General features: G+C 44.5%; 2 protein-coding genes and 1 pseudogene across 4 annotated transcripts in view; 2 read left to right on the forward strand and 1 right to left on the reverse strand.

Moving 5' to 3' along the window:
• The window catches only part of CMTM7 (CKLF like MARVEL transmembrane domain containing 7), a 46,951-nt gene extending 46,157 nt beyond the window's left edge, over positions 1–794 (forward strand). The window contains exon 4 of one of the 2 annotated variants that reach the window (XM_080672521.1): positions 167–792. In XM_080672521.1, coding sequence (XP_080528647.1) covers positions 167–180 — 14 coding nt within the window. In that variant the 3' untranslated portion in view covers positions 181–792. Of the gene's footprint in view, positions 1–166 lie in introns of both variants that reach the window. The other variant, XM_080672520.1, reaches the window with a different exon arrangement.
• The window catches only part of CMTM6 (CKLF like MARVEL transmembrane domain containing 6), a 40,750-nt gene that overhangs the window by 2,453 nt on the left and 10,469 nt on the right, over positions 1–27,828 (reverse strand). The window contains exons 2-4 of the mRNA XM_080672519.1: positions 26,621–26,797; positions 22,198–22,296; positions 19,411–19,507 (exon numbers count right to left, since the gene is read on the reverse strand). Of these exons, the coding sequence (XP_080528645.1) occupies positions 19,411–19,507; positions 22,198–22,296; positions 26,621–26,797 (373 nt within the window). The remainder of the gene's footprint in view (positions 1–19,410; positions 19,508–22,197; positions 22,297–26,620; positions 26,798–27,828) is intronic.
• Positions 27,255–27,580, forward strand: LOC308251183 (large ribosomal subunit protein eL42-like; annotated as a pseudogene). Its single transcript has one exon. The product of its transcript is annotated as a large ribosomal subunit protein eL42-like (transcript).

A 27,828-nucleotide genomic window follows, 5' to 3' on the forward strand; every position in this document is an offset into this window, starting at 1 on the left:
TTTTTTTTAGAGATGCATTTAAACAATAAAATAATCGCAATGATAGTTAGTGCTGGGTGGAGGAAGGCAGTGCACCGAGCGGAACGTGGGTCACCCGGATGGTGTGTGACTTCTGGGTGGGCCCTGCCCTGGCCGGCCGTCCTCACATTGCCTTTTCCTTCCCAAGATGCAGCCGTCTGAGGACACCGCGGCCTCCGGGCCCGCAGGAGGCCCTGCAGGACGTGTGGCCCCGCAGGCAGCAGGACCCGCGGGCCCGTGACCTCAGGAGAGACTTGCAAACCTGTGTTCCTGTGCCAAAGCCCTGCCCAGCTGGTGGGCACAGGAGGGCCTTCTCCTCCCTCCTGGGCTCCGAGCTGCTCCGGACCTCTCTCCCCGGGCTTCCTCGGAGAAGATTCTCCTCGTCCGGGAAAGAAAAGCAGCCTCCAGGGAGATCGGTGGCCCCTGCCTCCTGCTTTTCAAACTGACTGGTGACCGCACCCCACACAACCGAGAGGTTTCTGGAGACTCCTGCACAAATCCCACTCCTCGCGGGAGTGACGCTGCCTTACGTCTCCCGTCAAAACCAAGCCCTCTCCTAATTTATCGAGCTTGGCCATCTGCCCTTTCTTCACGTGAGGCAGGCCTGTGGGAGAGAAGCCTGACCCCAAAGACGAGATCTCAGTCTCCTTTCCCGGCTCTGCCTCCGTGAGCAGTGTGTGCATGTGTGTGCGTGTGCGTGTGTGTGTGCGTGTGTGTGTGTGCGGGGGCGAGGGGGGGGTTGTTTTTTTAAATAAAATATTGACTTGGCCAGTTGCAGAAGGATTTCTTATTAAACCAGAAGGATAAGCTGGCAGGATGGGCACCAGTCTCAAAAGACCACACAGCGCAGGATCCCGTTGATGTGAAAGGTTGTAAAACCAGGCATGACGTGAAGGGGCCCGCGAGGCTCAGGGGGAGATGCTACCGGGAGACCACGCACGGGGGTGAGACCAGTAAAGGATGCAGAGCACAGTGGCCTCTCGAGATATGCATATTTTCAACGTAAATTGATTTCAAGGGTGGAAGTCAGTACTGTTCACGAGAGACATAAAGCAGGACTCAAAGCAACACGGGCAGCCTTAACACAAGGACATTCTGACACATGCTACCCCGTGGGTGACCCTGAAAGACACTCTGTTAAGTGAAATAGCCCAGGCACAAAGCAGCAAATGCTGTCTGGTTCCCTCCCTTGAGGGACCTGGAGTAGTCAAGATTCAGAGACAGAAAGTAGGATGGTGGTTGCCAGGTCTGGGGCGAGGGGAATAGGGACTTCGTGTTTAAGGGGTACCGTTTCCACTCGGGAAGATGGACAGTGGTGATGGGGCACCATAATGTAAATGTCATTAATGCCACTGCACTGTATACCTAAAAAATGTTAAAATGGTAAATCTGTTGTGTATATACACTGAGTGGCCAGATTATTATGATCTCGGAATGCATAATAATCTGGCCACTCAGTGTGTATATATTAGAGGCCTAGTGCATGAATTCATGCATGGGTGGGGTCCAGCCAGCCTGGCCAGGGGGAGGGGACATGGGTGGTTGGCCGGCCTGCCTGCTGGTCGGAACTCCTGGTCGAGGGGACAATTTGCATATTAGCCTTTTATTATATAGGATATACACTGAGTGGCCAGATTATTATGCATTCAGAGATCATAATAATCTGGCTACTCAGTGTATATTTTTATTGATTTCAGAGAGGATGGGACTGGGAGAGAGAGAAACATCAATGATGAGAGAGAATTATTAATTGGCTCCCTCCAGCATGCCCCACACTGGGGATGGAGCCCACAGCCCGGGCATGTGCCCTGACCAGGAATCAAACCGTGACCTCCTGGTTCATAGGTCGATGCTCACCCACTGAGCCATGCTGTGGGGCTCCATTGATTTTTAGAGTGGAAGGTAGACAGAAACACCCATGTGAGAGAGACCATCGATTGGTTGCCTCCCCCATGCACCCCGACTGGGGTGGGATTCAACCTGCAACCCAGATACATGCCCTTGACCAGGAATTGAACCCGCTACCCTTCCGCACGGGCTGACGCTCTAACCACTGAGCTGCCTGCCCCTGTCTCTGAGGGCCTGAGGGAAGCACCTGCACCCTGAGCGACCTGGCAGTGGAGTTGGAGACTCGAGGAGAAAGCCGAGGGGACGTGAGGTAAGTGACAGAGCTGGGATGTGAGTCCAGGTCTGGTGTCTCCTGTGCCCACCCCACCTGGGGCCACTGGGATGTTAGGGCAGGGCTGGCGCTGCCTGGCTTCCTCCCTGGGCAGTTGGCCCTGGCCTGACGCACTCCGGCCCTGGGCCTCCAGCCGGGATGCTGGGTGACCCAGTGGCCCATCCCCTGGGCGCAGCCGCCCAGCCTTTTCCCAGCATGAAAAGCAAATTCGTGTCGCCAGGGAAACAGCTGGTTTGGGGCCCTCAGCAACCGCCACTTCCCCGTGTGGCGGTTTCTGACCTGCATCCTGTGAACTCGGTGCTTCTGGGGGCTCACGGATACCTGGTTTTATGTGCACAACATCCGGCAACACCTAAAACGCACACACTGCTGTCTTCAGCAGCAAACGCTGACACTGGGAACCGCACAGGCACGCCTCACCTCCGGGAACCCTGCTGTGGCCTGCAGCTGCTAAAACGCCTCCCACCCCCTCCCAGGCGAGCAGGGACCTCTCTGTCCTGCACAATTAAGAAAAAGCAGCGGGGCCCTGACCGGTTTGGCTCAGTGGATAGAGCATCAGCCTGCGGACTGGAAGGTCCCAGGTTCGATTCCGGTCAAGGGCATGTACCTTGGTGGCGAGCACATCCCCAGTAAGGAGTGTGCAGGAGGCGGCTGATGGATGTTTCTCTCTCATCGATGTTTCTAGCTCTCTATCCCTCCCCCTTCCTCTCTGTAAAAAATCAGTATAATATATTTTTTTTAAAAAAAAAGAAAGAAAAAGCAGTGGGATGAAGCCGAAGAGGCTACAGCCCCACTAGCTCCTTACTCCAAACTGGGCTTTTCCAGCTAACCCACCGTCCTTAGGAACTGGGTTTATAATAAGTAAACGTTGCACATTGATGCTTTGTGTTGATATCCTATTTCCTGTTTGGTATCATGGAGTTTCACATATGATTTAGACTGACTGCTTGGAAAAGGCACACACTAGGAAGCCCCTAACTTGATGGAAGGAGCTGCCGGGCCGGCTGCTGGGCAGGGCACCGCCCAGGTCAGAGCAGGCCGGATGGAGGGGCATCCCAGGACCACCGGCCTGAGCATACCTGGCGCCTCGGCACCTTGCAAGGAGGTTGAAGCCCCTTGTATCGTTTGGGTTTTACTACAATTTTCAGTGTACATAGAAAATTATGCACATTTTTTAAAAGACCCTGATGAACCCCACGTAGAGCTGTGCAGAAAAGGGAGTGTTGTGGTATGAAGTGTGCCATGTGGCTCACTTCTGGGCCTCGATGACAGCCAGAATAAGGGCCGGGAGGGGACGGCAGCGCACTGTTGCCGAGAGAAGGGGAAATCAGGATTTTTAGGCTAAACATTTCCTGATTTTTAAGTGTTGCCAAATAAACTTTTTTAAAATATATATTTTTAAAATTTATTTCAGAGAGAGAGAGAAACATCAATGATGACAGAGAATCATTGGCTGCCTCCTGCATGCCCCACCCTGGGGACTGAGCCTGCAACTCGGGCACACGAACCGTGACCTCCTGGTTCATAGTCCACGCTCAACCACTGAGCCACGCCGGCACACTCCCGCCAGGCCAGACCAAGCCTGTGCGGGGAGTAGATGCAGCCAGCGGGCCCTCCGTTTGCAACTCTGCCGGCCTCGGGGGAGGTGGGGGCGCGCAGCAGGAAATCGGGGCCAAGGCCAGGAGCGCACAGAGGCTTCGCCGGGCGGGCAGCTGCTTCCTCCCGAAACCCCAGGGCGGCACGAGGGCCGGGGGCCCTCCCTGGGGAGCCCCCGGGATCTCCTGCCAGCAGCCACGCCTGTTTGGGCGCTGCCACGGCTCCCAGCTGGGCTCAGCTTTCCTTTTGCAAAAACAAAACCCCAAGGCGCAGGTGGCGGCCGGTGCCGGCGTCCGCGCCCTCCCCTAGCGGCGCGCGCCCTCTTGTGGCCAGCGGGGAGCAGCGCCGCCCTTGGTCCCGGCGCAGGAGCAGGCTTTGGAAAAGTGTCTGTCCAAAACCAGGGTTCAAAATTGATACACCACTTGTACATTCTCTTTGACCTGAAGTGCACAGATGAGTCATCATCCTCGGTTCGTGACGCTCTCGCACTGCGATCGTTGGTCCACGCGAGGCCTCCTTCCTCCCTTCCTGTTTTTAATAAGGCAGCCACCGTGAAGCGTATCATGATGTAACCTCCATTTAACTGTAACCACAAGCTTCCCCATCTCCTCTGCCCATTTCTCCTCTCCAGAAGTAACCTCCAGAATCTCCCCTTCACCACCTCTTTGCCTCTTTTTATATAGTTCTATGGTAGAACATGTGCTGCCTAAAAAGTGCAGATGATAATTGTTTATAGTTAATTGAAAAGGATGCCACGCCTGTAGGCCATCTTTCGGGACTTGGTTCGCTTAGCATTATATTGCTGTAACACAGCAATTTCCAACATTTTTCATCTCACGGCACACATACACTAATGACTAAAATTCTGTGGCACACACACACACACACACAAAAAAAAATATTATTTTTTTTGCCGGCTTGACAACAAAAAATAGGTGTAATTTTGATTCATTCACACCAGAGGGCTATCGTTGGCTGCTTTGGTGCAAAAAGCTTTATTGTTTCCATTTGGTCCCAATACTTGGAAGAGGGCTTCAGGGTGGCTAAAAGAATGGCTAGTGTTTCCGGCTCAGGCAAAAGCCAGACACCAGGGGGAAGCAGAGGGGCCCCTCAAAGGCCTCTGGGCTCCAAAGGCTCCTAGTCGTGCTTGAGGGTGAGCCTTTCGAAGAGATTCCTGCCCAGCCCAGCCTGGGGCCCAGCGTGGCGGCCAGCCAGCCTGCGGAGGTGAGTCAGGTGTAGTCCATCTTCTTGATGAGTTTCACCTCCTCATCCCGGAAGTGGTTCTCCAGGAAGTCACAGAGATGAGGGTCTATGCGGGTAGAACCCAGGGCCTGCAGCTCCACAAGGGCCTGCAGCTCCACAAGGGCCTGCAGCTCCACAAGGGCCTGCAGCTCCACAAGGGCCTGCAGCTCCACAAGGTCCTGGTTCGGTTCCCCTCCAGGCCAGGGCGGCTTCCAGGGCGTCCTGGGTTTTGCCCACTCTTCCTGGGAGGCTTTAGCACGTCCTGGAAGAGAATGCGGCCACCGCGCTGGTTTTGCAACTTTAAGAGACACTCAGCGCCCCAACTCATGGAAGAGGTGACCCACGCCCTCCAGAGGCACATCCTAGCGGTGGAACTAGGAGCCCAGAGAGAGGTAGGTGTGGGGGCCCGCAGGGCAGGCTGGCCAGGTGGTTGACGGCAGCTTCTACCTCGGTGGAGTAAATTCTGACGAATTTGGGAGCTCGCGGTTGTTCGGCAATAAGGAGTTAAGATAGAAAAACACGGTGTGTTGGTGGGTCTCGGGGGTGGTTCTGAAGGTGGTGACTGGCTAAGATGCTGGAGAGTGGTCAGAGGCTGGACGAAGGGGTGTCCCTAGGTCTGTTCTATCCAAACACTGTTTTGTGTGTGTTTTTTTCTTTTTTAAATCTTTATTGTTGAGTATTACAGATATCCCCCTTTTTTTCTCCCATTGCCCCCCTCCACCTGGTTCCCGCCCCACCCCAGGCTTCACCACCCTATTGTCTGTGTCCACAGGTAAGGTCTTTGGTTAACCCAGGGGTGGGCAAACTTTTTGACTCGAGGGCCACAATGGGTTCTTAAACTGGACCGGAGGGCCGGAACAAAAGCATGGATGGAGTGTTTGTGTAAACTAATATAAATTCAAAGTAAAGGAGCGGAGGGGAGAGCGAGAGAACCAGATAGAACAGCCAGATCCGGCCCGCGGGCCGCAGTTTGCCCACGGCTGGATTCCCTCTGAGATTCGTCAATCTGCTCCATGCTTCCATGCCTCTGATTGTATTTTATTCAGCAGTTTATTTTGTTCATTAAATTTCTTGTTCACTTATTTTGATTTTTAGATTCAATTGTTGATAGGTATTTGTTGACATTTTATTGTTCAGATATTTTATCTCTTCTTCTTCCTCCTCTTTTTAAAGAATACCCTTCAACATTTCATGTAACGCTGGTTTGGTGGTGATGAACTCGAGCTTTTTCTTGTCTGTGAAGCTCTTTATCTGACCTTCAATTTAAATGATAGCTTTGCTGGGTAGAGTAATCTTGGTCCTTACGATTCATCACTTTGAATATTTCTTGCCACTCCCTTCTGGCCTGCAAAATTGCTGATGAGAAATCAGCTGACAGTCAAATGGACGCTCCCTTGTAGGTAACTAACTGCTTTTCTCTTGCTGCTGTTTAAGATACTCTGTCTTTAACCCTTGGCATTTTAATTATGATGTGTCTTGGTGTGGGCCTCTTTGGGTTCCTCTTGTTGGCCCTTTGGGTGCTAGTAGCTCAGCCTCCCCAGTCACCTGAGCTGGGCACTCCAGTTGCACCCCTGTGTGGGCTGAGAGCACAGGCTTTTTGTAGTTGAGCCTTGATTGTTGTTGGCCTCACTGGGAGGAGTTGACCTCCAGGCCAGTTGGCTGTGAGGACCAGCTGCAACTACAGTGGGAGAGCTGCTGTGCAGGAGACACCCCTGTGGAGCAGGCCTCGCTTCCGTGGGGCTTTGGTGCTCAATGAGTGTGTCACTGTGGATGTGTAGGGTTGTAATCTGGTGTGGTCTGAAGCTGTCCACGGGGTGCACTGACTCTGGGGCCTCCTGGGAGGTGCAGAGTCAGCCACTGCCTGGGGCCACTCCACAGGAGCTTCAGAGAGGTCTGCAGCTGCTACTTGTATTGGGCTTGGAAGTGTTCAGATGAGGCCCAGCTGTGAAGCAAGGCAGGCTGGTGCTAGTGCCAGGTCTTGGGCCTTTTACTGATAGATTTGGGACATGTTGACACCAGCTGCTGCTTGTTTGAGAGATTTTAGCAATGTCTGAAGCCTGAGCCAGGACAGGCCATTCCTATGGAAAAGCCACTGTGGGACCACTGAGGGCCCTGTGTCAGGTATTGTGTGTCTTAAAAATTTATTGCAGCACAGCTATTGAAAATCGCTGCTCTAACAGACACCCCCCCACTCCCTTTATGCAACACTTTACATCCTCTTGCCCTTGGCCTATCTCTTGATGCTGGAGCTTTCCTGTAGACACTGCCAGGGAACCCACTCAGCACCCACACATGTGCCACCTGCAGGGTAATATTGGCCAAGAGGACACAGCAATCAGTGGATTCACTTGTACTCCTTCACTCCCGGGACTGTCCCAAGGCCGATTTCATACAGTTCCCCAAGGACAGCCTCATGGGACCAGGCAAATGATCTCTCAGTGAGTCATCCTTGCGTCCCTGCTCTCTCTCCTTCCCAGCTGTAGCTGTAGGGACATGCCAAAAACATGTGCAGCTGCCTGAACGGCCTCACTCACTTGGGTGACCTCAGAAGACTGCAATGAAGGAAAATGTCCCCAATGGGCAAAGCACAGCCTTGGGGGACTGGTGCATGGACAGGGGCTGGAAAGAGGAAGACCTGTAGGTCCCTGGGGTCGCTGGGGCAGAAAGCCACTGAAGTCCTCGAATGAGCAAGTGACTTGAAAAGGAAGTGTGATTCCTACAAAATAAAAATCCTGGGTAATGAGGCCACTGGATGCTGGTAAAAAGGTACCCCAGGCCTGGCCGGTGTGGCCCAGTGGTTGATGGTTGAGTGTTGACCTATGAACCAGGAGGCCATGGTTTGATTCCTGGTCAGGGAACGTGCCCAGGTTGCAGGCTCAATCCCCAGTGTGGGGTATGCAGGAGGCAGCCAATCAATGATTCTCTCTCATCATTGATATTTCTATCTCTCTCTCCCTTTCCCTTCCTCTCTGAAATCAATAAATATATATATATATATTTTTAAAATAAAAGGTATCCCATGCCTTGGATGGTTTTGCTCAGTGGCTAGAGCAACAGCATGAAGACTGAGGGGTCCTAGGTTTGATTCCGATCAAGGGCACATGCAGACTTGATCCCCAGTGTGGGGCGTGCAGGAGGCGGGCGGATCAATGATCCTCTCTCATCATTGATGTTTTTAATCTCTCTTCCCTCTCCCTTCCTCTCTGAAATCAATAAAAACATATTTAAAATAAATAAATAAAGGTACCCCAGAAAAAAGCCCTGCACATACGCAGATATTTATGTCTGAAAGCCAGGGGACTGATAGAATTCAAGGACTGGCTGGGGGCTGAGGGGGCACAGAACAGCAGATGCAGAAATCTGGAGTACATCTCACCGCTCCTGTGAAGCAAAGACCTAAGTCCGAGATGATACCACTCAGCTGGACAAATTACAGCAATGGGACCAGCAGGGACAAGCATCAGGTATGGGACTGGGTCTGCAGATTGACCCCCTGCTCCCCCAGAAAGCCCCAAATATTCCTACACTTACTAGATACTAGCTGTGGTTTCGGGGGGCGGAGAGGGGGGGCGCTGTTTTTGATTGTTTGGGGATTTTTTGGCCTGGACTGTGTTTACTGCTTTTTCAAGAACCTACTCACGGGGCACATGCATTGGTGGCTCACGTGAAGGGTCAGTCACAGGCAGAAACAAGAACGGGCATTTGCCCATAAAGCTTGCCAAGCGTAACAACGGAAACAATTCCTCTTCCTGGGAGAAGAAGAAGAAGTCCATGGTCTCCTCACACAGTGTTTCCTGCAGCCAGGCCGCGGGGTGTGCTAGGCAAAGCTCCAAATCCTCCTGCACGTGAACACTGCTGCTGGGCCAGTGGAAGCTGGGGGCTTTGCTGTGGATGATGGAAGCTTAAACAAGCCACCATTATACCTGGTTCCTGGTTTGCAGCCTCGGTAGGGGATTGCTAACACTATTTTTTTTAAAAAATATATATATATATTTTATCGATTTTTTTACAGAGAGGAAGGGAGAGGGAGAGAGAGTTAGAAACATCGATGAGAGAGAAACATCAATCAGCTGCCTCCTGCACACCTCCCACTGGGGATGTGCCCACAACCAAGGTACATGCCCTTGACCGGAATCGAACCCGGGACCCTTCAGTCCGCAGGCCGATGCTCTATCCACTGAGCCAAACCAGTTAGGGCAACTAACACTATTTTTGAGACCTCTGGGGTGGGGGGGATCAGCTGGCCTTCACCTGACACAGGGTAGCGTACACATTCACGGCCCTGAATTCTCTAGTGATAGAGCATCCGTGGTTTAGTCACACCTGGTAGAAGGTGAGCGGTTCGTGGACGTGCAGGTATTTCCACAGCGGCCCCATGACATGCCACCCAGGCATCGCTGAGGAGGGACAGATGGGCCCTGAATGAGGACAAAATCCAAGTGACTTGCCTCCCCAGGAACCACCTTGGGAACTGTGTCACAGCTCAGAGACATATTTCACAATCAGTTCAGGACAAACTTTGTAGTCGGCACCAACTGCAAAAAGTGGCCCCACGCCAAAACCGGCTCCTTTATATCCTGGCTATTGGAGGCAGTACATCCCAAGCCTGGGAATATTCCTGCAGCCTCCACCCCAGACCCGTGGCCACGTTTGAGGGAGCGCCCCAGTGACCACCTCGGAAGCGGTTCAGGCAGTAGGAGAGGCCTGACCCTGCAGCTTGTCTCCTGCAGATTTCCTGGAACTGCAAGCGACCATGACCGGTGACACAATTGACTGGGGCCTTTCCCAACAAAAACTCCTCCACCACTTCTGGGACACGGCGTGTTTTAGTTTGAGGACTTCCTCGGGCTATGAGAGGCAGCTAGAGCTCTACTCGAAACTGTCTCCAAGTTGACATTCTCACTGGGCGAACCAGAACAAAATGCCACAGGTGGGACACGCTCCGACCATGAGAAGATGAATCTTCAAATAAAGGACCAACACCAGCCTTTAATCACCTTCCCCAACAGCGGGTTGCCCACTCATTAGACAGAAAAAGCGTGTCTTCCCTAATGAACTGCTGGTCTAATGACGGTCTCACCTGCAAGAGACCAGCTGACAAGAATCACTGATGAAAGAGAACTACCCACCTCCAAGGTGAGCAGGTCCCCTGCAAGCTACCGCCATCCAGCGAGGGCAAACGGCCGCCGGCCCACAGCAGTGGTCACTCCATGCATGATACCTGGTTTGCAGCCCAGGTGGGGCTGAACACGTGGGGCTCCTAGCCAGAGTGCACCACCCTGAGATTTACTGGACAGTATCTGTACAGAGGCTCACATCTGCCACTAATGGCCTATCTGTATGGTCAGGTCTTTGGGCCACCCAGGACTGGACCAGTAAAGACCCACCAGATACTAGTATTGGGTACATCTCTCATGGAAACCTGGAACTATTTAATTATAGACTCAATAGTTATATTATTATGGGTCAGTCTTTCCTCCATAGCAAATTAAATGAATAGAAATCCACCTACACATCTTCCAGTAAAACTCAATATTAAGTACAAAAATAAAATCTTAAAAGAACCAAAAATGATGTACTATGGAGATTTTTTTTTGTAATGGCAGAGGCCAGATGACAATGGAATAATATCATTGAAGTAACAGAGAAAAATAACTGCCGATCTAGAATTCTACATCTGGCTAATGGCAACTAACACTTGAGTCAGAAGACAATGGAGTGCAAAAATAAGTAGAATGCAAGGAAGCAATGATGGGCAAAGAAAAAATACATTGGTAAATCTAAAAAAGCAATGACTGCACAAACAATAATAGCTAACTTCAGGGAGGTGTTAACACAAGATAAATTTAAACTACTAGGTAATAACAACACAGTAGAGGGTTAGGAGTACTGATTAACTTTATTTTTCTATTTTTAAAATATTTTTTATTGTTGATAGTATTACAGCTATCTCTCCCAGTCCCCCGCCCCCTTTCCTCCCCTCCTCCCAGCCTATACCTTCTTCCCTAGATCTTCACTACCCATATCCATGGGCTATGCATATAAGTATACAAGTTCTTCGGTTTATCTCTTCTCATCTCACCAAACCCACATCGAGGTATGTCAGTCTGTTCCATGCCTCCATGCTTCGGGTCTTATTTTGTTGGTCAATTCATTGTGTTATTAGATTCCACAAATAGTTGAGATCATGTGATATTTGTCCTTCTCAGTTTGGCTTATTTCACTGAGCATACTATTCTCCAGAGCCATCCATGTTGCCCCAAAGGCTAGGCGATCCCTCTTTTTTGCAGTTGCATAGTATTCCACAGTGTAAATGCCCCACAGCTTTTTTATCCATTCATCTTCTGATGGGCACCTGGGCTGTTTCCAAATCTTAGAACTTTTTAAGTTTTTATAAAGTCAAATATGCATGCTAAAAATGTAACAAGTATCACTGAAGAATTTTAGCTAATAAAGGTGTCAGGAATTACAGAATTATAAAGTCACCATTTTGTGACCTCTGATCAAATAACAGATTTAGACAAAAATCAATGAGTGGGACCTTTTAGTTAAATCATTGATGGGAAACTTTACAGCAGGAGGGATCAGGCTGCAAGACCTGAACCCACTGACCAAGTGTGCATGAAGTGTGGTCCTTCTTGAGAGGATGCCTGGCCAGACAAAGTACACAGCATCCCCGCAAGAAAACCCTGGTGGGGGGGAGGGGAGGGAGAGACTAACCTGAATTTTTAAAAAATATATTTTATTGATTTTTTACAGAGAGTAAGGGAGAGGAATAGAGAGTTAGAAACATCGATGAGAGAGAAACATCAATCAGCCACCTCCTGCACACTCCCTCCTGGGTATGTGCCCGCAACCAAGGTACATGCCCTTGACCGCAATTAAACCTGGGACCCTTGAGTCTGCAGGCTGACACTCTATTCACTGAGCCAAACCGGTCAGGGCCGGACCTGAATTTAATCAAGCCTTTTAGAGCTTTCTTTCCGTTTAGAGAGAATAATGGGACCAGAGGAACAAGTTAAATAACACGAGGACACAACAGCTAAACCCCGTGAGATGGCTTACAGGAATCCATAGACAAACTATTAGCAGTGACCAAACGATGCCAGCAACATTACTGAATCCAAGATCAGTAAAAATCAATCACATTGGACTGTTCTGATCAGACGATGAAAATGTTTAATAAGGATCCCATTCTGGGTGGCTATAAAAATAAAGTATCTGACAAAAAGATGTGCAGGACTTTTATAAAGAAAGCCATAAAACTTTACCGAAAAAACAATAAAGACTTAAATCAGTGGAGCTCCTATGTTAATGACTGTAAAGTTCAGTCATAAGTCACATTTTCTCCATCTATAAATTCAATGCAACTCGAAGAAAAAAAAAAATCAGTAAGGGCATTTTATGGAACTCGCCAACCCCATCTTAAAAATGTATAGCTTCCTCTTGATTTCATTGTAACTGTAAAACTGCCCTAAAAACAGTCTTTAAAGTTAAAAAAAAAAAAATTAAGTTCCAGGAATAGAACAAGCAATTTTGCACTTGCCCTAGCAGATAGATTTTTTTTAAATCAAATATAGAAAAATAGCCCAAGAAAGCCAGCACCAGACCCGTGCACATACAAAAACTTGGTAAAGGATAGAGGCAACCCTGTCTATCAGAAGAGCAAAGAGTCACTTGCTGAAGCAAGAAATCAGGTGGTATGAGGAACTTACCCATAAAAATTTAAGGTAGAATCAAGTACTAGATATAAAATGCAAATCTTTCAACATTTCAGAAAACAGAGAATATCTTTGACCTTGAGGTAGCCAGTGAAACAAAGTTAAAATATAAATCACAGACTGCGAGAAAGTATTTCCAAGGCATATTACTAATCAAGGATAGCCCTGAGCGGTTTGGCTCAGTGGATAGAGCGTTGGGCCATGGACTGAAAGGTCCCGGGTTCGATTCTGGTCAAGAGCATGTATCTTGGTTGCGGGCTCCATCCCCAGTGGGGGGGCGTGCAGGAGGCAGCTGATGGATGTTTCTAACTTTCTATCCCTCTCCCTTCCTCTCTGTAAAAAGTCAATAAAAATATATTTAAAAATATATATATCCATAATATGTTGAGAACTCTCAAATGCAGAAGACCTCAATACAAAAAAAAAAAAAGACAAAGGATATAAACAAATAATTCACAGATGTATGGAAGCCTAAAAGGTCAACATACAAATGAAAAGGTGATCAGGCTCGCCCTGGCTGGTTTGGCTCAGTGGATAGAGCGTCGGCCTGCGGACTCAGGGGTCCCGGGTTCGATTCCAGTCAAGGGCATGTACTTGGTTGCGGGCACATCCCCCGTGGGGGGTGTGCAGGAGGCAGCTGATTGATGTTTCTCTCTCATCGATGTTTCTGGCTCTCTATCCCTCTCCCTTCCTCTCTGTAAAAAAACAATAAAATATATTAAAAAAAAAAAAAAAAAGAAAAGGTGATCAGGCTCACTGGAAATCTACACTAATAAGAGAAACATGCAAATTAACCATCACTCCGCTACACCCACCAGCCAATCAGGAGGCAATATGCAAATTAGAAGGAGAAATATGGCGGCTGCCCAGCTGCTCCAGCCCAGGAGTGGCCGGGCGGGGCAGGACACCTGCTATGGGGGGGGGGGGAGGGGTGACGGCGCACGAAGGGATCTATAGGAGCAGCACTCCAGCCACAGCAAAGACGAAGGCAGCAGACTCCGGCCAGAGTGAAGGCCTGGGTCCCAGGTGCCGGAGGAAAACCGGTGCTGGAAGCCAAAGGAAGGAAGGCCTATTGCACGAATCTCTTCGTGCAACAGGCCTCTAGTATAAAATACAATGAAAGACCACTTCAATTCACATTGGCAAAAGTTGAACTAATATTAAGTACAAGAGAAATGTGGGGGAATAGGCACTCTGCTGCACTGCTGATGAGAAGATGAACTGGTTCTACCACTTTGGAGACCCATTTGGAAGTATTTAGGTACGCTGAAATTGCACATACCCTCTGACCCACTGATTTTATTTCTGAGTACACACTCAGCACATAAACTCTTGCACATGAGCATGAGATGTTGAAATATGTTTGTTGCCGAAACCGGTTTGGCTCAGTGGATAGAGCGTCAGCCTGCGGACTGAAAGGTCCCAGGTTCGATTCCGGTCAAGGGCATGTACCATAGTTGCGGGCACGTCCCCAGTGGGGGGTGTGCAGGAAGCAGCTGATCGATGTTTCTCTCTTATCGATGTTTCTAACTCTCTATCCCTCTCCCTTCCTCTCTGTAAAAAATCAATAAAAATATATTAAAAAAAAAAAAAAAAGAAATATGTTTGTTCACTGTAACATTGGTTGAAATGGTAAAAAAGAAAACCACATTGAAATTTTCCTATCAACAGGGCAACTAGAAGTAAATTGTGGCATATTCATACAATGGAATACCAAACGGCACTTAAAAGGAATGAATTAGATTTACATGCATCAGATACATTTCAAAATACTAAGGGAAAAGCAAGCTATAAAAGGATACATACAGCACAACTACCATGTAATTTGTTTATAGATACACCTGTATATGAACCTTAAAGCAAATATAGCAAATGTTATGATCTACTAAAGCTGGTGGTGTTGCCCAGCTGGCGTGGCTCAGTGGTCCAGTCATGGTTCAATTCCCATTCAGGGCACATACCCAGGTTGTGGGCTCGATCCCCAGTAGGGGGCGTACAGGCAGCAGCTGATCAATGATTCTCATTGATGTTTCTCTCCTCTCCCTTCCTCTCTGAAATCAATAAAAATATATATATTTTTTAAATTAAAAAAGTGAAGTTGGGTGTCTTTACAACAGAAATTATCCTCTGAGGTACTTTCAGTGCCTGACCTATTTTTTGTTGTTTTTTTGTTAATCCTCACCAGAGGGTATTTCTTTCATTGCTTTTTAGAGAGTGGAAGGGAGGGAGGAGTGTGGAAGGAGAGAAACGTTGATGTGAAAGAGACACATCAATTAGTTACCTTCTGCACATGCCCCCATCTGGGCCAGGGATCACACCTGTAACCCAGGTACATGACCTTGTCCAGGAATCAAACCCAAGACCCTTTGGTGTGTGGACCAACGCTCTAACCACTGAGCCCACCAGCCAGGGCAATGCCTGACCTATTTTAAAAATTAAAAATAAAGGTAGCCAAATGCAAAGATATCGGGGGAGAACAATGCTTCCCACCTTTTAGTAAACCAGTTTTTTATGACACACATTACTTGTAGAATTATAATTCAGTACAAAATAAAACTTAGGCCCAGCCAGGGTGGCTCAGTGGTTGAGTGTCAGCCTATGAACCAGGAGGTCATGGTTCGATTCCCAGTCAGGGCACATGCCTGGGTTGTGGGCTCAATCCCCAGTGTGGGGTGTGCAGGAGGCAGCCAATCAATGATTCTCTCTCATCATTGATGTTTCTCTCTCTCTCTCTCTCTCTGAAATCAATAAAAACATATTTAAAAAATAAAACTTAGTTTTTCTATTTTAAATTGTTTTGGGGTAGTCAGGCCCACAAAAAATGACTTAAATTGGAAATTTTATTTCTCCTAGCTGGGGCACATTCATCACATACCCTATGACATCCCCAACCCAATGGCCCTTTCTCTTGCCTCCAGAACCAATTCTGTCCAGGTTCAAAGGGTTTCCACAACCTAAGGGGAGGAATCTTGATTCTTTTAAGGCAATTACAGTAATTCCATTCTCTTGGTGCATGGAACAACCCTCAACCAAACCTCAACAGCCAGGGTCCGAATTCCATTCTCTGTGTCAAGAAGTGATTTAGAAATGGGCATTTAATGTCTTGTAGTGAGCAAGTAGGTGAAGTCCACCAAGGCGCCTCTGTGGAAAAGGAACCTCTTAGAGAGACACAGAGTAATACACAATCTCTCCTCTTCTGGTCTCTGGACATGTTGTGCAAGTGGAGATGCCTGGAGATGTTGCCACAGCCTTGCTACACCAAAAAGGGTCCATCCTTGGGGGGGTAGGGGTGGTGATGGTGGTGGTAATGGCCGGGGAGGGGTCAATGGGGTGGGTGGGAAGCAAGGAGGAAACATATGTCATACTTTAAACAATAAAAAATTTAAATTAAAAAAAAAAGGCCCATCCCAAGGAAGCAGCAGCAGCAGCAGCAGATGGGTGGGCAGAAAAACATGGAAAGAATGACCCTTGGTCCCTGCGCACATCACTGAGTGGCCGAATTCACCAGTCTCGGAATTGTCCTGCCCAGACTTCTCATGAAACCTATTTTTCTTACTGTTTTAAGACCCATTTAATTGCTCTTTAACAAAACAAAACACAAAACTCTGACGAATGCACAAATTCCAGTGAGTTCTTGATGGCTATAAAGACCTTGTTATTCTCATACGAGCTGGAGGCAGAGATTTTGCAAACTACACAAATAGTTGCAGCTGTACAGACGCACCCTAGTTCTGCTTCACACTTTCCTAATCGTCAAACAGTCCAAGAGAGAATGTGCCGATTTTGCTTTTTCATTGATAGCCATGTTGAGAAATGTGATGAGTCCGTATTTGCTTCTTCGGTGGGATTTAAAGGCTATAACATTCCTTTGTAACTCTTCACCCTGAGCTCCCTAAAACTCTTCTTTGAATGTGTTTTCCAACTTTCCAACAAGAGGCAAAGCCCATGGGTAGGAACTGGGGTGTTTCTTTTCTACTTGTGCCCACCCCTGTGTAGACCCACTCACTTGTACCACAGTGAGGGTATAGGTGCCAACTCTTACAGCTCTGGAGAAAGCTTTCTTCTAAATGCCACCCTTCTGTAATAATTAAACAAGTACAAAGGTAGGGATAATAAAGATGGATTTATTTAAAAAGACTACAAAATTTGACATGAAGAGAGATATAAAGACCCACAGAATTTCAATTGATAAATACAAAAATGATTGGCTATAAACAATGTAAAAATACATTTCCCAGTCCCAAAACAGAATATAATTTAAGTACAGCAATTATAAAATTTTTATGTTGTAAGTGCATTTCCCTTATGATTTTTTAAAACCATTCTAAACAGTTTATTTGTATAAAATATAACAAATTAAATTTATCATAGGTGTTAATGATTATTTTAACCTTGAGTTTACTGAGTCTGCCTTTTCCTGTACGTAACAGTGGTTTTGGTCGCAAGTTCTCCTTGAACTTTATTTACAATGGTCTTTTTACTCCTAATTTCTTCTACAATAGAAGAGGGAGGATAATCAGTCTTAAGTCCCATAAAAATCAATGTGAAGAAAGGTTCCAGAGAGACCAAAAATGCCCGTGAATATATTATCCTTCTGAAAAAGGCAAAGATTAAGTGGCCCCATGCCAAGAAAACAAAGAGAAATGAACCGTCAGAACATCCGGGGCTTAAGCTCATGCCAGTTGTGTGTGTGAAGCCAGCTGAGGACAAGGCCACCAAACCCAATGCATGGGTGGGGACCCTGAGGTAGTCCAGGTGGTTTGCTGTCACCCCTAGCTGGATCGAGGTGATATTTACAATGGCAATGGTACAGTAGTTTGATGTGGAATTCCAGAACTTGCCTACCATAAGCTGGTTATATTTGAACCAGTCTTTATTCTTGAGCCCAAGACCCAGGTTATTTCTCCTCCCTTAGCTGGCATGCCCAGTGACATCAGCATCCATGACTGGTTTCATGATCTCCCAAGCAGGTACTGGTGACATCACCACTAGCACTAGCATCCAACTCTGATTGAATAGGTAAGCCCTGAGTCACTAAGCCAGAGCAGAAGCTGTGCCTGGCCGTCAGGACTAATTTTTGAGAACCACATCAGCCACATTTATGCAGCTAAGACCTATCTACAAAAGGCAGATGAGAAGTTAAGAAAGGATGGGATCATTAAACTGCCTCATTGGAAACACGATTCCACTTTTTCAGATAGAAAACCTAGGATGCCTAGCCGGGGAGACCTCCGCCGAAGTCCTTCAGGACCTGACCCAAAGGCTCAGCACCTTAACACCAAAGTCTTGAGTCAAAAATCCAGGAGGAGGGCAAGAAAGATCTAGTCTGGGACCCAACAGCAGACAATTCTTCCCGATTATCAGAACTGGTTATGAAGTGTCTCTTGAGAATAGTGTGACTACTCCCTACACCATCAACAGTATTAACCTGGGCAAGATTCTCTAGATAATCACTTTAAGGTCTCCTCCAAAGAGAAACTAGAGCAGTGCCTCTGTGGGAACAAAACCCTAAGGGTCATGCTAACACTCGAGGCAATAAAAGAGCCCAAGATCCTGGGCCACCGAAAGGCACTGCCAACAAGAAAGAGCCAGAGGCCCACCTCTGCTTGACGGGGAAGCAGTGTGCGGACCATTCCGGTCCGGAGACAGAAACGCGAGCATCTCAAACAGGTGAAAAATCACAGGCTGGGGTTTTAAAAAGGAGACTGGCTCCACAGAACACACCGAGGAGGGCCTGCAGAGCCGCTTCAACTGCAGTAGAAATAATCATGTGCCAACAGGAGAACGAACCCTCTCTCACTCACAGTATGAACTACCCACCTCTTCAGACACTTGGTACGTGGCTGAAGCCTGCTCTTATAATTTCACTGTATTGCACAAAAAGTATGCCTTTATTATCTTTGGTCCTTAGGTGTGAGATCAGTTTCTTCCATTTTTCTATGTGTTACATAAAAACCTTTTTTTTTTTTTCACTTGATATCAACAACCACCAAAGTGCAGTATAAATAGTGGGTTGCTGATGTTGCTTTTATACATATAAAATACCAACCTCTCCCATACATTTTCTATGAGGCAACAAAAGAGCTTATAACAATTATCTTAAAATGTTACAATATAATTTTAAGGCCAAGGGAGATACAGCAAAGCCTAAGTAATTATATTTTAAGGAAAAAACCTAGACATTTAAAATTTTAAATTTAAAAATTTAAATATACATTAAATTTTATCTAATCATCAAAAAACAAGCTCATAGCTAAGCAAATTACCTTAAAAATGAAACAATATCTAAATGGATTAACTTAATCATGCTGTTTATATAGCTAAGCCTAGTAACAATGACAGAGTAATTTATCATCAGTGAGCTGTGATTTAAAGAAACTGCCTCCCCCCCAAAAAAATAAACTTCATTGATACAAGTTTCAAATGTGACATAAAAAACCCCTCCGGCCTAACTTCCCTGACTCACTGTCCAATATTGATAAAACTGCCTTCTGGCCCTTGCCCTTGCCCTTGCTCTTCAGAAGTGGCTTAGCCATTCCGCAGACAGTACGAGTGCTTCTGCTGGGCTCAGGCACCACGCAGCGCCTCCTTGCGTGACACCTGCTCCCTAGAGCCTTCAAGCATTAAGTGGTTCGGTGAGGGGCTCTGTCCTACCAGGGTCAGGTTTTCTAATCTGGGACTCCTGTCGTTTTTCACGCATCATAATGGCAAAGTCACCCAGGAACATAAGACTTGCTAGAAATCCAAACACCTGAGGAGGAAAAAGTGGCAAAAGTTACATGAGGAATTTTATAATATAATCTCACATTTCCTACTTGGCTTTGAGAGTGTTTCATACGAGCAAGATGATTCATCAATTTTATCTTAACTTCAGTGGTAAAGAAATGTTTAAGGTCATAGCTATTAGTCAAAACCTCACAAATGCCCTGTCTTATAAAGTACATGTTCACTTGTGGGGTGCCAATCTATGAAACTAGGGTTAATAGATGAAAAACAAAATCCTATAAAATAATACAAACACAGGATTATCAGCAATGGTTAAATGGACCCACAGATGAGATAAGGAACATATGTGAGTAGGCAGCTGAGCCTAGGTAAAAATGGAAAAAGTTATTAATGTCAGAAAAACAAATTCTATTTTGAATAGAATGATCTAAAAAATGTACTTTCCAGTTAATTGTCACTCTCTAATGACACAGCAACATGACGCCACTATTTACTTCCTCTTCCTTAAACCACTTCCTCATTATTGCACTTCTCAGATCGACATTCCGAGAATTCCGTCAAGAGACAGAAGACCTGGTTCAAATTTAGCCTGAATCGGCCAGCTCTTCACTAAAAAACCCACGAGGGAAATGGGAGCCAAAGTGCTCTACAGTGGTTGGCAAACTCATTAGCCAACAGAGCCAATTAGCAACAGTACAACGATTGAAATTTCTTTTGAGAGCCAAATTTTTTAAACTTAAACTTCTTCTAACGCCACTTCTTCAAAATAGACTTGCCCAGGCCATGGTATTTTGTGGAAGAGCCACACTCAAGGGGCCAAAGAGCCGCATGTGGCTCGCGAGCCGACGTTCGCCGACCACTGCTAAAGAGAGAACTGGTATAGGTAATGGCTAACGTCCCTTCCAACTCTAGGGCCCCATCTCCATGGTGGCACCTGCCCCCTCACTGGACTGGCCAATTCAGGACTAAAGGTAGACAGACAGATGTCACTTTGTCTGAGAGGCCATCGCTGATCCCGGAGCCCCCAAGTCCATGCAGAGCCCTCTATGCCGTAGCATCCAGGTAGGTGACCTTCCAGCTTTTTTGCTGACTTAATTCACACACAAAAACATTTTTAATGGATTCCCTCACTCATTTAATTCTACAAAATGTTTCATAATTTAAAGTGCAAAAGGTAACTTTCAGCACATTATAAATAGAGTTTTTAAACTGCCAGTCATTGTTAATCCAAATGAAATCTAAATACTGTAACAATCAGACATATCTAATTTAAATAAATAAGCTCATTTTTAATAGCTGGAAATTTTATGCCATGCTTTTCCCCCTTAAACTCAACTTTTTAAAAAAATATTTTATTGATTTTTTACCGAGAGGAAGGGAAAGGGATCAAGAGTTAGAAACATCAATGAGAGAGAAACGTCAATCAGCTGCCTCCTGAACACTCCCTATTGGGTATGTGCCTGCAACCAAGGTACATGCCCGTGACTGGAATCAAACCTGAGACCCTTGAGTCCAAAGGCGGACGCTCTAGCCACTGAGCCAAACCGGTTAGGGCTAAACTCAACTTTTCCTCAACTTCCATTTCACTTCCTCCACAGGATTTATAGTAACATATTTCTATACTTGAAAATATTTTCCTGACCATCCTATCATCGTCCTCCGCTACAAAAGTATGTATATAAACTGAAATTGGCCATAAGGCTCCATTAAAACGTTTGGTTTTCTCTTTAATTGGTTCATGTCTTCATGGATAAATATTACTACTCCTAGAATGAGTCACAGTGCTGCATTAATTTTATTTTGTTTTTACCCATATAAGTGCTAAGAAACCGTGAACAGGCAGATAGAGCCATGCAATTCTTGAACTCCTTTTAAGTTGTTCTATCAAAAAAAGTAGTTTTGATTATCTATTAGCTGACTACTCAATTATAATTTCAGTTTTGTCATGAACTAAGTATTAACTGGAAACTGTTCACATTCAGAGCACTGGTACCAATTCAGGTCCATGGTCCTTGAGCTGCAATTCTGAAATTCAAAAAAAAGCTCAGTGTTTTCATGATTTGCTTGGCTCAACACGGGGTAGAACTATTTACGATCTTTACCTATTCCTTTTACTGTGGATATTCACATGCTTCAGAAATACTAATATGCTGGATTACAGGATATGACTCGGGCCCTCTGAAGGTATTGTGAAATAAAGTTTATGTACAGCAACACCTTTCTAAAATCTAAAATATTCTGGATTCTAAAAAAAATCTGCTTCCCCCTGCCAAGGATTTCATATAAAAATCTTACCTTTTATTAGGCTCAACTTTTGGATCATTGCTCCTGTGCAGTCTCTACACCTAGAACATGGAGATAATTTCTCCTGTGTAGTCTCTACACCTGGCATGCAGATGTGTTTTTGTTGAACCAAAAAACAGAGAGTAAGACAATAAAGTCGGTTTTACCACTTGCACTAACAATCACATAGTCACGTGTGGAGTAAATGGCCTTTGTGTTAACAAAACTCAAGTTCTAAAGACAGGTTCTGGGCTTTTCGGGCTATCCTGTTTAAAGCTATCATCACTTACTTTTACATTTCCTATTCAAAATTACAACAAAAAATAAGTTAAAAGACAAACTACTCTCCCATATTGTATAACTTGTCAAGTACCTTCCAGATTCCATATTTCTAATGAAATGAAAATAAAGATAAAAATACTAGGTACTTACAGTTGCAGCCATTTCAGCTGAGGTATGGTCATGCGTGGAAACGAAAATGATGGACGCCAACAAAAACACACATCCTATCCCCAAAGTAATGTAAAAATCCTATACATATATAAAACACATAAAGAATACAGTAAGGTTAGGTTGATAGAAACAAATATTTTAGTTTTTTACTCTTAAATAAATTTAGTGATTTTCCTTCACATAATGCAAATTTACATACTTTGAGACTTTTACTTTTTTTTTTAATATATTTTTATTGATTTCAGAGAGGAGAGAGAAAGATAGAAACATCAATGATGAGAGAGAATCATTGATTGGCTGCCTCCTGCATGCCCCCACCACTGGGGATCGAGCCCACAGCCCAAGCATGTGCCCTTGACTGGAATCGAACCTGGGACCCTTCAGTCCACAGGCCGACGCTCTATCCACTGAGCCAAACCGGCTAGGGTGAGACTTCTAACTTTTCAATAAGCCTGACATTCAATAAACACCCTGTAAAGGAACATCATCTATGCTTTGGACAAGGCATATTCAGAGAATACGTTACAAAATAATCTTTTTATGAACCAGTTCCCCAAAGGCGGGGGGGGGGGTGGTGGGGTGTGTGTGTGTGTGTGTGTGTGTGTGTGTGTGTGCCCCTGAGTTTTATGCTTGACCCCCATAGGGATTGTGCAGGAGGCAGCCAATGGATGGTTCTCTCTCTCTATTCCTTCCCTTCCTCTCTCTCTAAAATCAATTTTAAAAATTTATCAAAGCCAAAGGATTTATTAAATTCTATATCTTACTTCCAACAAAAGAAAGCATTTTTCTTTCAATGTATTCTATGCTAGGACAGCCTGAGAGGACTGTGGTGCTTTGAAAGCACTTTGGAAAAGAGAATCAAAAGAACTACCCATCGTTAACTAAAATCATGTCAATAGGTTTTTTAGCCACTTAAACTTTCTGTAATAACATACTGTTTTCAATTATTCCAAGTGGGTGGGTAATCCAAAATGAGCGTGTATGATGGACTATCCACTACCATAAAAGCTTCCACATCTCATCACAATGAAGTTTACAACAATGAGGTTCTTCATGGATTTCCAAGTACTCTCTCAGCATCACCTCCTAAGGCTCTCTCTCTCTCTCTCATATGCCAGCTGAAAACTGCTCGACATACATACTTGATTCAGAGGGGAAATGTAAATGATAACCACTCCAAAGTGCTTAAGTCTGATACTTTGAGTTTTCGGAAATGCAATCTCCACTAAACCTAGTATCGATAAAACTATCCACAGAGGATTCCTATACCACTGTCAATTTGTTCACTGAACATTTGTGAATATTATTTCAAATCTACAAACATATATAAAACCCTATTCACTAATATTTGGATTACATTCAGGGAGGTATTCAAACAAGACAGTCATTTTGAGACAGAATAATGTACTAAATAAGCATGGGTTCTAGAGCCAGACTATCTGAGTTCAAACCCCAGTTACACTGCTTCCCAGCTATATGGCTTTGAATTAGTTATTTAACATCTGTGTGCCTTTGTCTCTTCATCTGCAAATGGAGGAAATAACAGTATCTTCTTCAGCAGATGATTCTAAAGATTAGTGTTAATCCATTGGAAGTGCTTAGATCAGTGCCAGGCACATAGTAAATGTCCCATAGAAGCTGGCTACTGTTATTCTCCATAGAATCTGACCCACAATAGCATGGGATACAAAAGATTCTTTCTTGTAAAAGATTACCCTTCTACCCTAGACACCACCACCACCCACTCAAAACGTTTTCTCTAGAACAGAAAACCTCCCTTACATAAAAATATATTTAAAATTTAAGTACATTAATATGCACACAGTAAAAGTGATTTTTAAACCATTGAAGCAAACATAAAATCCTTACGTAGTTAGGAAAAAAGCAGAATGTATATAACTCAATGATTACCTATTAAATTTTGGAAAAGAGAGAATCAAAAGAACTACCCATCATTTACTAAATAAAATCATGTCAATAGTACGTTTATTAGCCACTTAAACTTTCTGTAATAACATTTTAAATTTTAAAAATCACCTATTAAAGGAAGCAAAAGACCCAAAAGATAGTAAAATATTTACAAAAGCTGTTTTAAGATAAAATAATTGAATTATTTTTTATTCCCTAGTATTTTTTAAGTATTTACTAGAAAATAACTTTTAAAATCAAGTTTGATGTAATAAATGTTTTACATTTAGTTTAGTTAGATCATTACACTAAATGGAAAACATTATACTATTGTTTCTTGTCAAAAAGATTAATGTTCTTAAATACTACTGATACAGCACTAAAGTAAAAACTAACATTTCTAAAAAGATTCTTATAGTGATACTGTTTTGCTGTTGAGAGATAAGAAATGAAAATGATGTGGGGTTTGTTTTTTATGTTTTTATTGATTTCAGAGAGGAAGGGAGAGAGAGAAACATCAATGATGAGAGAGAATCATTGATCAGCTGCCTCCTGTACGCCCCCTACTGGGGATCGAGCTTGCAACCAGTTAGGGCACTTGACTGGGAATTGAACAGTGACCTCCTGATTCATAGGTTGACACTCACCCACTGGGCTACACTGGTCAGGCGATGTTTTTAATCTTTAATGTTTAAAATATAGATTTATACAAACAATGAATCAACAAGTTCAGATATTAGTGAACTTTTCTCTTGTCCAACTCTCATCATATCTGTAATAAACATATCATAAACAAAAATTCTAAGGTATTCTCTGCATTCTCTTTTTAATATGTATTTCATAAAATGAATGGTGCCGATGTCATTGTTATATAGAAACTCCTGTGGTGATACTTCCCTGACAGCATCTCAAGTTCCTAGGGCCACCCTGGCCGGATAGTTCAGTTGGTTAGAGCATTGTCTCGATACACCAAGGTGTGGGTTCTATCCCTAGTCAGGGCACACACAAGAATTAACCAATGAATTCATAAATAAGTGGAGCAACAAATAAACCTTTCTCTCTCTCTCTCTCTAAAAAAAAGTCAAAAGAAAACTCTCGTTTTTTTAAAAAAAGTTGCTATGCTAAGTAGGGCCTTGGTTGTAATAAGGTTCTGCTTAGGCCAAATAATAGAATGCAGTGTGAGAGCTTTACTGGGGTCAAATCTCAGTTTATTTCTACTGTAGCTATGTAATTTTGGTCAAGTTACTAAACCACCAGCACCTACTAGTAAGTTTCCTCAACAGCAAAATGGAGCATTAAGGTCTGAGGACTCTAAACCACGTTGCATAGAAAGTGCCTGGCACATAGTCTGCACTGACAGCAGCAGCTACTATCAGGTAAGATGACAACAGTCATACACTGGCCATACCAAGAACTGTGTGTAGGAGCTCATCAGAGACTTGCTGGATTTGACTCAGACTCTACCTGTAGTTTTTCAAAGTTATTTTTAACTGGTACAACTTTTTAAAAAAATTTAAATCTAAAATAATTATTTGAAAAGAAGGTAATAGACTCCTACAGCACAAAATTTGAGGTACAAAAAGGTATATAGAAAAAAAACTAAATATCTTAGGTGTATAATAACATATGACCTAATGCTTGCTTCTCATTAATTTAAACAAAAACATAATCATACTGCTTTGTATTTATTCTATTATCTCTTATCCTTAATAGTTACAAATTTATCCTAATTTTTATCATTTCTCTCAGAGATAAGAATTGTACATATGAAAGAATTCATAACGAACGACTACTGATGATTCAAATGCTATTGCAGAAGTAAATTACTCAATTCTTTCTTTCTTTAATGCAGTACCTATGAGAATTAGCTTATCTGTCATCTCACAAATCCTTATATTATACCCAAATAAAAACACAGGGTCAGCAGACTGTCTTTAGAAAGTTCTGCATCTCTAATAAAAACCTTCTTAATTCACTTACAACTTTTTTCCCCATAATAAAATCAAAACAGCCTGGCAAGTGTGGCTCAGTGGTTGAGCATTGATCCATGAACTAGGTTACAGTTTGATTCTCAGTCAAGGCACATGCCTGGGTGGTGGGCTTGATCCCCAGTAGGGAGCGTGCAAGAGGCAGCTGATCAATTCTCCAATTCTCTTTCATCATTGCTATTTCTCCCTCTCTCTTCCTCCCTGAAATCAATAATATGTGTGTGTGTGTGTGTGTGTGTGTGTGTGTGTGTGTATATATATATATATATATATATATATATATATATATATATATTAGGTTAAACCACCAGTCATTGTAAACTATGGGTAGTGTTTGTCACTTTCATTCTAATTCCACTTTCCCTTCCTATCATCCCATTTGGCAGGGAAAACTGAGTTCTCATGTTACTGAGTTTTGAAAGCATTACTACTTCGTAAAATAAAACTCTACAAAGATTCCAAAGTAGCTATGTTGTTAGTATAGAGATTGCATTTTTCATGCTCACCGAGGACTTGACTTTTCCAGCATCGACTCTGTCGTAGACTGGAGTGCAGTACACTATCAGCATGAGGAGGCAAAGGAGAAAGGCACTGCTGCTCACAAATTCAAAGAAGTAAAGTCCTCCACACAAAGTGCACTGAGATACGACTTCTTCACAGATGAAGGCCAGCAAAGACAGCAACTGCAAAAGAAACACAGCATTCCACTTCGGTGTTTTCAGAGAAACCTCCCGTGTTCAGAAAACACCATCTGTTCCCTCAAATATTTATAAAGTGGAGACCATAGCAAACAAGCTTACCGAATGGCTGACCTACACAGAACTTACAGTGTGGTTGCTTTGAAGGGAAGATAGGTACACAAAAGATTAATCAATTATCACGTGCTACAGAATAACAGAAGTCCAGCCCAGGTGGCTGAGAGTCACCCTGTGCACCAAAAGGTTGCTGGTTCAATTCCCAGTCAGGGCACATACCTGGGTTGTGGGTTTGATCCCTGGTTGGGGCACCTACGGAAGACAATGGATCGATGTTTCTTTCTCACATGGATGTTTCTCTCTCCCTTCCTCTTTCTAAGCATGTCCTCCAGTGAGGATTTAAAAAAAAAAAAATTAGCTTTCACTGCTGATAGCGCTCGCAAACATGGTGAACATTCCTAAAACCCGCCGAACTTTCTGTAAGAAGTGTGGCAAGCATCAACCCCACAAAGTAACACAGTACAAGAAGGGCAAGGATTCTCTATGCGCAGGGAAAGCGGCATTACGACAGGAAGCAAAGTGGCTATGGTGGGCAGATTAAGCCTATTTTCCGGAAGAGAAAAAAAAAAGGCTAAAACTACAAAGATTGTGCTGAGGCTTGAATGCATTGAGCCTAACTGCAGATCTAAGAGAATGCTGGCTATTAAGAGATGCAAGCATTTTGAACTGGGAGGAGATAAGAAGAGAAAGGGTCAAGTGATCCAGTTCTAGAGCGTCATATTTTGCTTTATTATATGACAATAAAATCTTGATATGTTAAAAAAAAATTAAAACACACAGAAGAGCCATTAAACTTGGGAGGCCAGGAAAGGCTTCCTGAAGAAAAGCTGAGACCTGAAGGGCAGTAGAGTCCATTTGGGGGGTTAAAGACAGCAGAGAAGTTCCAGGCAGAGAAGCAAGACATACAAAGACTTAAGAGGTGAGAGAGCCCTGGCCGGTTTGGCTCAGTGGATGGAGCG

This window comes from Plecotus auritus (genome assembly GCF_963455305.1).
Source record: "Plecotus auritus genome assembly, chromosome: 6".
Lineage (NCBI taxonomy): Eukaryota > Metazoa > Chordata > Mammalia > Chiroptera > Vespertilionidae > Plecotus > Plecotus auritus.